The 12,827-nt window shown below is 43.0% G+C and overlaps 1 protein-coding gene across 4 annotated transcripts in view; it reads right to left on the reverse strand.

Moving 5' to 3' along the window:
* Positions 1 to 12,827, reverse strand: part of LRRK1 (leucine rich repeat kinase 1) — a 261,637-nt gene that overhangs the window by 121,695 nt on the left and 127,115 nt on the right. For all 4 annotated transcript variants that reach the window (XM_073618358.1, XM_073618359.1, XM_073618360.1 and 1 more), the window contains one exon: positions 8,581 to 8,732. In XM_073618358.1, coding sequence (XP_073474459.1) covers positions 8,581 to 8,732 — 152 coding nt within the window. The remainder of the gene's footprint in view (positions 1 to 8,580; positions 8,733 to 12,827) is intronic.

The following is a 12,827-nucleotide window of genomic DNA, read 5'->3' on the forward strand; positions in this document are numbered from 1 at the left end:
GGGGGCAGGACGAGCGCCGTCAGATTACATACAGTGAGAATCTCCTGTTTACTTGGCGGCCTCTGTAATAGGAACTCCCGTCTCCTGGGCCGCCATTGGACCACTGTTCTGTCTATCATAGGAGATTCTCACTGTATGTGATAATCTGTTGGCGCTCGTCCCGCCCCCCTCCCTGTCCCCTCTGGGCTGCAGATGGGCATCGATCAGGCTGCACTGATGGCAATGGTGAGGCTTAATTGATGTGGACTGATGAGGCTGCATTAATGGCACTTGTGAGGCTGCAGATGGGCATTGATCAGGCTGCATTGAAGGCAATGGTGAGGCTGCTGCACTGATGGCAATGGTGAGGCTGCATTGATGTGGACTGATGAGGCTGCATTGATGGCACTTGTGAGGCTGCAGATGGGCATTGATCAGGCTGCATTGAAGGCAATGGTGAGGCTGCTGCACTGATGGCAATGGTGAGGCTGCATTGATGTGGACTGATGAGGCTGCATTGATGGCACTTGTGAGGCTGCAGATGGGCATTGATCAGGCTGCATTGATGGCAATGGTGAGGCTGCAGATGGGCACTGACCCTTTTTTTGCTTCAAAGTTCCTTATTTAAAATTTAAGTTTTTTTCCTGAAACTTCCCTCTTAAAATGAATGTGCGTGTTATACGCCTGTGCGTGTTATACGCCAATAAATACGATATATAGGAACATAAAATAGATCTTATTATTGTCTTAAAAAACTAGACAGATCAATACAAAAAACATATTATCTGAATATTAAGAAAGGTTCAGCAACAGCCAATCAGCAGATACAACTCACCAAAGGCCATCTTTTTAAAACCAGCCCTCAGAGGAACACTAAATGACTGGAGCCAAGAATAGAACTCTTCTCTATCTATACATAGAACAGCAGACTGCCGGTGTCTCCGTCCCATCAATTCGATTATCTATGTAAATGGCTGAGTAGTTGATTGCCGGCTAGGCAGACCATAGCTAAACGCTGGTTTATGTGGAAAAAGGTATATCATTTTATATTTCTGATTTAATAAGTGTGCTAGGCTCATTACAATATTGATTTTTTAAAGCAATTGTGCATTTGTCTTCTGAATATACAGTATCTGTATACTAATTACATTTTTTTATTTGGATGATCTCTTCTTGCAATTGGAGGATACTTTCATTTCAGAAATCCCAGTAACCTTGAGGGTTATTTTCATGCTACGTCCTCAATTCCTCTATGTGCTGAATGTTTTAAATATTATATTTCTGCAAAGCACTAGATGAGTCCAAAGAGCCGGACAGCCAATCCTCCTCTAAAGTTACATCTGGCGCTGAGCTTTTTGGAGCCTTTTCTGTTGTTGTCAAGGACATGTTGCTGGCTCCTTAAAGCGCAACTTCAGTCATTTTTTCATCTTTCCATCTATTAAATCTTAACTTTGGATAGTGAAACATTTTTTTTTTCTGCCAGTAAATACCTTATACAGCCCACTTCCTGTTTCCTGTCTGGTAAAAAAGCCTAGGCTTATGACGACATGCACAGCTCTCTCTCTCACTCTAGTCATAAGAGAACCAATGAGAGCTGCAGAGCTGGACGTGTGCCTCTGTGTGTCTGTGTAAATCCAGGAAGCGAACAGGCAGCAGCTTCAGCTGCCCACAGTTAAAATGGCTGCAGCCAGACTCAGTGGAGGGAGATTTCTGCAGCATATTTGGCAAGTACAGAATCACAGTATATATAATATAATATGCAAAGTGGTTGGAGGGAAGCTTCAGAATGGCAAAGATGTTTTTATTACAAATTATGTGAGCAGACTGCAGTTCCTCTTTAAAAGAAAAATGTATTGTACTTCCTGTGGGTAGAATTTGGAATTATTGCAGCATCAGTTTAGATGCTTTGCTATTAGGGAGGTTAAAGTGGAACTTTGGTCAGAAAATGAAGTCCTACTCGATCACTTCAGGCTGGACCCTTTTGCAGGTACAGCTATGTAATACATTAAAAATAAGCAACTATACGGTTTAACCACTTGCTTACTGGGCACTTAAACCCCCCTCCTATCCAGACCAATTTTCAGCTTTCAGTGCTGACGCACTTTGAATGACAATTGCGCGGTCATACAACACTGTATCCAAATGAAGTGACAGCCTGAGTAGAAAGAAAAGCTGATTACCGATCTTTTGTTTACATCATGTGATCAGCTGTCATTGGCTGACAGCTGATCACATGGTAAGGGGCCGGGACCGGATCGGTGATCACCCGAGTCTCAGTGACACGCGCTCGGCGCGCGCCCTACTGTGCACAGCGGAGGCCGTCATATGACGGCCTCCCGGGAATTCAGATCCGCGCTGTGGCCATCATTCGGCCATAGCGCGGATGTCAAGTGGTTAAAATCCAGTTATACACGGTCTCACCCTGCTTTACACATGCTCAATTTCTTTCTATTTTTGTGCACTGCTGAATATTCATAGAGGCCAATCTGCTGACAGCCTTAAAGTGGTTGTAAATCCTAAAAAAAAAAAAAAAACAAACAAACAAAAAAAAAACTCCAAGACAAAGGCATAATGAGCTAGTATGCATAGCATACTAGCTCATTATGAATTACTTACCTTAGATCGAAGCCCCCGCAGTGGTCCTCATTTACCGCTCCGGTGGCCGACATTTCTCCCGGAGTTACTTCCGGGTATCGCGGGCTCCGGCAATGTGATTGACCGGAGTCCCAATGACGTCACTCCCACGCATGCATGTGGGAGCTGCCGGTAACGGCACAGTCTAACAGAAACTGTAATTGCCGTTGTTTCAGTTTGCCTCAGTGCAGGTTTAGGAGATATTTAGGGTAGCTACAGGTAAGCCTAATTATAGGCTTACCTGTAGCAAAAGTGGTTGTAAAGGGTTTACAACCACTATAAAGCAGTATTAAACATTCTATCCTTTACAGCCAAGGAAGCTGCTTCTGTTTGATCTGCACCTGCCATGGTGCTGCAAACGTGATCAGTTATGACACCAGCCATTTGATGGTTTGACAGTTTGGTTGAGGACACAAGCAACTGTGACAGTTAGCAGTCCCAGCGTTCCAGGAATGTACCTGTTTTTTGAAACTGTTAAATCGATGGGTATAGTTCCGCATTGAGATTTACTGCTGCTCAGGAGCTCTGGGCTTCAGCAAAATGGTAGCCTCCGGAAAGAAGAAACAGAAACAATGCTGGAGGCAATTTACAGCACACACTAATTTTGGTGGCATAATTATTAATGTGGAATGTATGTTCCTTGCTAAAGAACATTATTTTTTTATCAAGTTGTTATGGGGAAAGTACTGCTTTGAAATTAAGATCCAACTGAACTGTCAGTTTAAATTGACTAAATACATGCCAGGTGCATCAAAACAAAAAAGTCTTTCCTTTTGTTTTCTTTAGACAGCAGCTTGCTGTCTATGTGGAAGCAATGGTCCCTCTGCAGAGGTACAGCACACCCCATGCAGTAGGAGCTACAGCTTCCCAATCAGCAGGAAGAATAAGCATTACTGATTTGAGAGCTCCAGTTCTGAGTCGACAGGGGGCATTGTGGTCCTATGCAGAGAGACCACTGCTTTCACACAAGGCCAGGCATGCTGGCAGGGGACAGGCTTTTCTACGCAGGCTGTGGCTGCTCTCTATAGAAATCAAACTGTAAAAGACTTTGCACACCTTTCGCTTTTATGTACCTGGAATAGATTTACTCAATTTAAATTGAAGGCTTAATTAGGCTTTTATTCATATTTACAATGACAAGTGATTATATACTGTAACTCTGTAGAAATGCAGACCTAGGTCCATCTCCGCCAAATGTTATCTCCATTTTGTAAGGAAAAATAAAAAAACCCTTGTAGTGGAATTTGAGCTATACACCTAACTAGTCTTAAAACGGTCCCCTCCCCCGTTCTAAAACCTATGTTAACAGACCTGTGTTAAGAAAGATGTATATATTAACCCATTTTCAGGCGTGGTCCGGCTCCCCTGCGTCAGCCAGCGTAATTGCAGGGGAGAGGAGGGAGTGCAGACAATGGATGGGCCATTGAAGCCTGTCACCGCTCTCAGCTTTAGTAGCCAGTGTTGGAGTGCTTTCTCCTCTCAAATAAGGAAAGAGATGGTCGGCACTCAGGATGACATCCAAAATAGTATTCCTTTATTAAATACATGTACAGAGCTGTAAAACAGCCTACGCGTTTCGGACGTTAGTCCTTGGCCATGACTGAGGACTAATGTCCGAAACGCGTAGGCTGTTTTACAGCTCTGTACATTTAAAGGGATACTATTTTGGATGTCATCCTGAGTGACCACCATTCCTTTTCTTATTCTGGTACGTTGGAGGTGTCAGCAGCCTCAAGGTCTGAGCACCGGGTGGAGCTTTAATGTGGGAAGGTTGCAGCGCCTATACACTTGTTTTCCTTGCTTTCTCCTCTCCCCTGCCGGACACAGGAGATCATGTGACTGGACTGAAGCGGGCTGAAAATAGGTAAGTATATACAACTTTTTTACACGGGTTAGTTAGCATAGGTGTTAGGAGGGGGGAGGGGTCAGTTTTAAAAGGCACGTTAAGTGAATAGTCAAAATTTAACTTTAATGCTTGGAACGCCTCAATGTAGTAACATTGGAAGGTCCCCTACATGTTCAAGCAGCATCCTGGTAAACCATAATAGAACCCTCAGGGCCGGTTCACACCGGCGCGACTTTGAAGCTGCGCTGCACAGCACAACTTTATCACGGCTTGCATACGACTTCTTTATCAGAAGTCAATGCAAACCGTGTTGAAGTCACCCTGAAGTAGTGCAGGAACATTTTTCTAAGTCGGAGTGACTTGAGTCACACCGATTAGAACGGTTCCATTGCCCTTAATGGGCGCGACTTGTCAGGCGACAAGTCAGGGCAGCGTGAAGCGGCCCTCATTCTGGGGTTTACCAATATCTGTGGACTAAAGTAAACCTGTGGCTGGAGGCTGCCGTTGCTCTCTGTTTAAAAATGCTTTCCCAGCTGTCATGCTGATCCAATGGTTTTCATACCATCCCTGTCACAAGGAGTGATTAAGAGTTCTGACTTCAATTTGACTTTCCTGGTCTGTATGCTTACTCTGGGTTAAGGTCTCAAAATAGTATTGCAAACAGAGACAACCAGGCAACTTGCATATTCAGTAGTTTGTCATCAATATCAGACTAAGGGTTCGTGAAAGCTTGTTTCAAAATATAGCATTGGACAGGCTTTTTTTAAAGCACTCTGAATGCCAATGAAAGTATCTGTCACCAAATAAAATCATAAGCTTACAGTGCTGTTCACACGTTGCTTTGCATCAAAAATTATACCCAATGTCCCTTTCTTGGTGCTTCAAAGCATCTCCAAAGCCTCCATAGAAGTCTATGACAACGCTTGCTAACAGCACCTGAAGCTTTTGAGAGGCTTTTATTCAGCGTTAGGTTCCCATTGTTTTGGAGGTATTGCAGGTATGAGATAACCCAGGATGCACTGGGAAACCAACAAGTGGATCGGAAAGACGTCATCAGCAGCCACTTCTGGGTTCATGTGTATATATATATTCTGGGAGTGTCTGCTGCAGGGTGCAGACGTCACATCTGGTATGCAGTGTAGAGTGGCAGGGTGGTGAGTAGGGTCCGGACTGGAGTGGAACCAGGGGGGAGAGGAGGATCAGCAAATCAGATGATCAGCAGAGCTGGGGGTTACTACTGAGCGGGGGATCAGCAGAGCTGGGGGTTACTACAGAGTGGTGGTCAGCAGAGCTGGGGGTTACTACTGAGTGGGGGTCAGCAGAGCTGGGGGTTACTACTGAGTGGGGGTCAGCAGAGCTGGGGGTTACTACTGAGTGGGGGTCAGCAGAGCTGGGGGTTACTACTGAGTGGGGGTCAGCAGAGCTGGGGGTTACTACTGAGTGGGGGTCAGCAGAGCTGGGGGTTACTACTGAGTGGGAGTCAGCAGAGCTGGGGGTTACTACTGAGTGGGGGTCAGCAGAGCTGGGGGTTACTACTGAGTGGGGGTCAGCAGAGCTGGGGGTTACTACTGAGTGGGGGTCAGCAGAGCTGGGGGTTACTACTGAGTGGGGGTCAGCAGAGCTGGGGGTTACTACTGAGTGGGGGTCAGCAGAGCTGGGGGTTACTACTGAGTGGGGGTCAGCAGAGCTGGTGGTTACTACTGAGTGGGGGTCAGCAGAGCCGGGGGTTACTACTGAGTGGGGGTCAGGAGAGCTGCGGGTTACTACTGAGTGGGATCAGCAGAGCTGGGGGTTACTACTGAGTGGGATCAGCAGAGCTGGGGGTTACTACTGAGTGGGGGTCAGCAGAGCTGGGGGTTACTATTGAGCAGGGGATCAGTAGAGCTGAAGGTTACTACTGAACGGGAGATCAGTAAAGCTGGATATACTATTGAGCAGGGGGCTCTGCTGAACGAGGGTACTAATAACATGTGGATCTGCTGAACGGGGGTACTAATGAGACGGGGTTCTACTGAGCTCATTTAAACAAAAAGAAAAATCAACACACACAGGGCATTTGCCAAGCTTCATTAAAGTTTCAAAATAGCATCACTAAAGCATCAAAAACAAAAAAAGTTGAAGCGGTAGGTGCTTTAATGTGTCCTAAAGTCAAAGCAAGTGTAATCAAGCCCTTATTGCAGGTTTCCTGGACCTCTGACCACAAAGAGCGATTGTATTTTCCAGCAGTATCAGTTTTCATGAAAAGATGGCCATGTAAGTGAAATGCGGTACATTACTCAATCACGCTGGTGCATTAGTGTTCATGGGAAGGTGGCCATGTAAACACATTTTTTAACATAAGCTCTAACAGAAAAAAAGAGGTTACAAGTACAGAAGAAGGTTTGCATTTTAATGGTGCTATTGGGAGTTCTCTGATAGGAGTCCTCCCAATAGCAAATGCCAATCTGCCCAAAAACCACAAGAAATAGGAAGAGATGAAGGATCTCAACAATCAAATGTAATGGGTCATGTGATCTTGTATCAACTTCTAAGAGGGGTCCTCAAAAAGCTTCTGCACTTTTATATTTACATTGGAAACGGTGAGGGTGGGAGGAGTTTTGCTGACCACATCAAAAAGTTGGGAAAAACGCAATTTCAAAGGAAGGTGACTATGTAGAAAAGTAATGTAATTTGTTCTTGAAATTCTTTATGAAAACAGTTAAAGTTGTTGTAAAGGCAGAAGGTTTTGTATCTTAATACATTTTATGCATTAGGATAAAACTCCTTCTGTGTGCAGCAGCCCCCCTCATACTTACCTGAGCCTCATTTAGATCCAGCGATGTGCACAAGAGACTCGGCTGTCCGGGACTCTTCCTCCTCATTTGCTGAGACACACAGCGGGCGCTATTGGCTCCCGCTGCTGTCAATCAAAGTCAGCGAGCCAATGAGACGGGGCAGGGCCTACCCACGGCTCAGTGTCTGAAAGGACACACAGAGCAGCGGCTCCGCTACACTCATAGCAAGCTGCTTGCTGTGGGGGCACTCGGCAGGAAGGAGGGGCCAGGATCGCCGGTGAGGGACCCAAGAAAAAAAGAGGAGGATCGGGGCTGCTCGGTGCAAAATCATTACGCAGAGCAAGTAAGTATGACATTCTTGTTATTTTTAAACAAAGAAAAAACAAGACTTTAGTATCACTTTAAAAGAATTGCGAAAAACTTTTTGAAGAACCCTTGTATTTAATCCTACAAATGTGAAACATCCCTTTAAAAGCTGCAAACTGCTATAAAACCAAATTTCATGCACTCAATGTCCTATGGATCCATCAAAACTTACCGGTTCCTGGCTACAAAACCAAATTCGATGCACTTAATGTCCTATGGATCCATCAAACTTACCGGATCCTGGCTACAAAACCAAATTCCATGCACTCAATGTCCTATGGATCCATCAAACTTACCAGATCCTGGCTACAAAACCAAATTCCATGCACTCAATGTCCTATGGATCCATCGAACTTACCAGATCCTGGCTACAAAACCAAATTCCATGCACACTAAATGTCCTATGGATCCATCAAACTTACCAGATCCTGGCTACAAAACCAAATTTCATGCACTCAATGTCCTATGGATCCATCAAACTTACCAGATCCTGGCTACAAAACCAAATTTCATGCACTCAATGTCCTATGGATCCATCAAACTTACCGGTTCCTGGCTACAAAACCAAATTTCATGCACTCAATGACCTATGGATCCATCAAACTTACCGGTTTCTGGCTACAAAACCAAATTCCATGCACTCAATGTCCTATGGATCCATCAAACTTCCTGGTTCCTGGCTACAAAACCAAAATTCCATGCACTCAATGTCCTATGGATCCATCAAACTTACGGGATCCTGGCTACAAAACCAAATTTCATGCACTCAATGTCCTATGGATCCATCAAACTTACCGCTTCCTGGCTGCAAATCCAAATTCCATGCACTCAATGTCCTATGGATCCATCAAACTTACCGCTTCCTGGCTGCAAATCCAAATTCCATGCACTCAATGTCCTATGGATCCATCAAGCTTACCGGATCCTGGCTACAAAACCAAATTTCATGCACTCAATGTCCTATGGATCCATCAAACTTACCGGTTCCTGTACAGACTGATCCCTATGGCCTGTGGATTCAGCAAGGCTTCTCTTCCTCAGCAACTTTTTGGTAAGTTCAGGGTTATCCATCAAGATGTATGAACAGAAACCAGCTCCGTTCTGGAGCAAGAACTCTGCGATATCTTCATGTCCTGGTATGGAGATCACACAGCTGTTAGTATAAGCAGCAACAATCTTCCCCTTCACAGGCTTGCAGAATCAAAAAGGGAACAGAGAAAGTGTCATGTCTCACCGTCAGTCTACATGCACGACAAATTGGTGTGCGCTTTAGGGAACTGGAAACTACTTTATCAATTCCTCCATAAACATAAATGACACATGGCTCATAAAATATTCAATGCACATAAAGGAAATAGAATGCGATAGGTATTGATTTTGCTGCAGAAGGTCAAAGTACATAGTACCCCTTCCAAAAGTCCTTACATGGAGGTGCCCATCCAACTTGCAATAGAAGAAACTTTAATGGAAGAAGTGGATGGCCTCACACTCTAGTAAGATGCTTCAGAAATCTTTATTGTAGGAAAAGAGAGGGGAAAAAAAAAAAAAAACATAACAGCACCAGAATCCAGGGGAGATTTGTTGACGCTTTTCATGCTAAAAAGTCCTATTCAATCAGTATAAAAGAAAAAAAATTGCGCCAAAGAAATAACATAATACTGTAAAGGAAATTTGTAAGTTCTGTATATAATTGTATTCTATTTTGTATGTATTGCACACTGCCCTCACTGTGCGCACGGCACTAATAAGGTTTTCATTACATCTTTGCATTCTTTCGAGTCCTGATTAGAATTAGCCTGCCTATGTTACGCCCCTTGTTACCATAAACTTACAATTGTAATATTAATATGATACCTACGTAATCATGTGTATAAAAACCTCCAATTGCATCATAATAAAGCAGAACAGTTATTTGGAAAGATGCAGAGTGTATCTTTTGTGTCTGTTCCCTACTGCAGTAGTTATTAATAATTTGGAACCACTAATCAATATGAGGATAGGAGTTGCCTATCTATAAATTTCCAGATCAATACAAATAATCACCAGCAGCAGGTGTAAAAGCGAGCTGACTAGCGTCACTGTGAATAGTAAAAAAGAGAATTGAAAAATATAATAGTAGCCCGCGCAGTGGAAATAACGAAAAAGTGATCTCCAGTGATTTTCAGGTGAGTGGAACTGCTGCCCCCAGAATGCACTCACCACATAAAGTGGGAAGAGCTAAAATTAGGAAGTGGAATATGGGTGTGGCGCTGTTCCTATTTAGTGATCTGTGGTATCTTATTTGAGTGGGTGGTGATAATATTAATCAAATCTGTCATCATATAAAGTAAACCAAAAATAAAGTAAAAAAAAAAAAATAAACGCATAAAAAGTCGGAGGGGTTCGAACAAAATCGCATCAGCTTGCGGTTAATGTGACCCTATAAACATTGGAGGTGCTTATGTGCTATTGTGATACATTTTTTAATTAATTGAACAATAAACCGAAATTTGGAAATCTTTCATAAAAAGTGTGTGTATGCAAAAAAACAACAAACCAAAAAAAAAAACAGACGGCGTGCAAGGTCCTTAATGTGTCACAATCAAATTCAATACAATAGACTTTAGTCTTGTTTTCTTGGTAGTGATGTTCTTAGTTTCATTAGTGCCAGTGCTGTTAGGATCTTGTGCTCTTAATGTGCAAACACTCACCAGCTGTCTTCACCCCTGCTGGGGTATCAGGCAGTCACAGTCTATGCCACTGTGCGGCAACTCTTGGCGATCTCAGGATCGTGGTGGTGTTTCACATAAAAAGAGAAGGGATGCCCATAGAGTGATACCATTTAAAAGAATTTTATATTAAGAATAAACAGTGGTACTCACATTTAAAAAGGTTCATATATACAAAAAAGGTAAAATCCAAGTTGTTTGCTAGCAATCCTGTGTTGTTTTGGGAGACGCAGATTAGGCCATGCCCTACGCGTTTCGTCATTGGACGTCTACGCTCCCAAAAATGTCCAATGACGAAACGCGTAGGGCGTGGCCTAATCTTCGTCTCCCAAAACAACACAGGATTGCTAGCAAACAACTTGGATTTTACATTTTTTGCATATATGAACCTTTTTAAATGTGAGTACCACTGTTTATTCTTAAAATAAAATTATTTTAAATGGTATCACGCTATGGGCATCCCTTCTCTTTTTATGTGAAACACCACCACGATCCTGAGATCGCCAAGAGTTGCCGCACAGTGGCATAGACTGTGACTGCCTGATACCCCAGCAGGGGTGAAGACAGCTGGTGAGTGTTTGCACATTAAGAGCACAAGATCCTAACATCACTACCAAGAAAACAAGACTAAAGTCTATTGTATTGAATTTGATTGTGACACATTAAGGACTTTGCACGCCGTCTGTGGTTTGTTTGTTTTTTTGGGTTTTTTTGCATACGCACATGCACACTTTTTATGAAAGATTTCCAAATTTGGGTTTATTGTTCAATTAATTAAAAAATGTATCACAATAGCACATAAGCACCTCCAATGTTTATAGGGTCACATTAACCGCAAGCTGATGCGATTTTGTTCGAACCCCTCCTACTTTTTATGCTTTTTTTGGGTTTTTTTTACTTTATTTTTGGTTTACTTTATAGGACGACAGATTTGATTAATGCTATCACCACCCACTCAAATAAGATACCACAGATCACTAAATAGGAACAGCGCCACACCCATATTCCACTTCCTAAAAAAGAGAATTGAACACAGCGCTATGCTACAGAAAATGATATGAATATATTCATTTGTAAAAAAAACACAGTTCATGTGCATTCAAAGTCCCACTTTGCAGTGAATAAAGTGCTCGTGAATCAATCAATAAAGGTGCTCCAATTCGGTGTACAGACGGAGGTGCCTCACATGGATGTACACTCACCCTTATATACTGACCCCCTATCTCTAGGATGGTCACTTGCGCTTTGTGGGGAGGAATACCCCTAGATGGTTGGTTCCAAATCAGCTGAACTCGGCATGGTCTTCCAATGATGGGGAGAGAAAATGACAGGAGAGGGGGGCTCCCATAGTGTAAAACCATCATCGCGACCATACATCCACCCGGAAACACTACAGGGGACCAAGCCACACCGCGATAGCGACGTTTGTACAGAGTTTGGCCGGATTACCCCATTAACACACATGCTGACTACACCGGGTGCCAGGATTAAGCACCAAAACATGTGAGTGCATCTCATTTGTATTGCATTTTTTAAAATAAATAAAGGTTTTACACTATGGGAGCCCCCCTCTCTGTCATTTTCCCTCCCCATCATCGGAAGACCATCCCGAATTCAGCGTATCTGGAACCAACCATCTAGGGGTATTCATCCCCACAAAGCGCAAGTCACCATCCTAGAGATAGGGGGTCAATATATAAGGGTGAGTGTACATCCATGTGGGGCACCTCCGTCTTTACACCAAATTGGAGCACCTTTCTGAATTCATTCACAAGCACTTTATTCACTGCAAAGTGGGACTTTGAATGCACACGAACTGTGCTTTTTTACAGATGAATATATTCATATCATTTTTTGTAGCATAGCGCTGTGTTCAATTCTATTTTTTTTTTGTCCTACTAGATCAGCCTCTCTCAACCTTTTCATCTTTGAGGAACCCTTGAAATAATTTTCAGATTCTTAGGGAACTCCTGCTACAGTGCGTACTTAACCACTTCAATACTGGACACTTTCACCCCCTTCCTGCCCAGGCCAATTTTCAGCTTTCAGCACTCTTCTACTTTGAATGACAATTACTCAGTCATGCAACACTCTACCCAAATTAATATTTTTATCATTTTTTTCACACAAATAGAGCTTTCTTTTGGTGGTCTTTAATCGTCACTGTGGTTTTTATTTTTTGCGCTACAAAGGAAAAAAAGTAATTTTTCTTCATAAATTTTGATCAAAATGTATTCTGCTACATTTCTTTGGTAAAAATAACCCAAATCAGTGTATATTATTTGGTCTGTGTGAAAGTTATAGAGTCTACAAGCTATGGTACCAAAATTGATCACACCTGATTACACCTGATGTACTGATGGCCTATCATTTCTTCAGGCCCTAACATGTCAAGACAGTGCAAATACACCCACATTACCCCTTTTTTGGAAAGTAGACAGGCGTTTTAGAAACAGCCTCTAAATAATGCCTGAAAACCGTCTCCTATTCATTTCAGTGTGTCTTTTCACACTGGGGCGG

The sequence above is a fragment of the Aquarana catesbeiana genome, linkage group LG03, assembly GCF_042186555.1.
Source record: "Aquarana catesbeiana isolate 2022-GZ linkage group LG03, ASM4218655v1, whole genome shotgun sequence".
Classification (NCBI taxonomy): domain Eukaryota; kingdom Metazoa; phylum Chordata; class Amphibia; order Anura; family Ranidae; genus Aquarana; species Aquarana catesbeiana.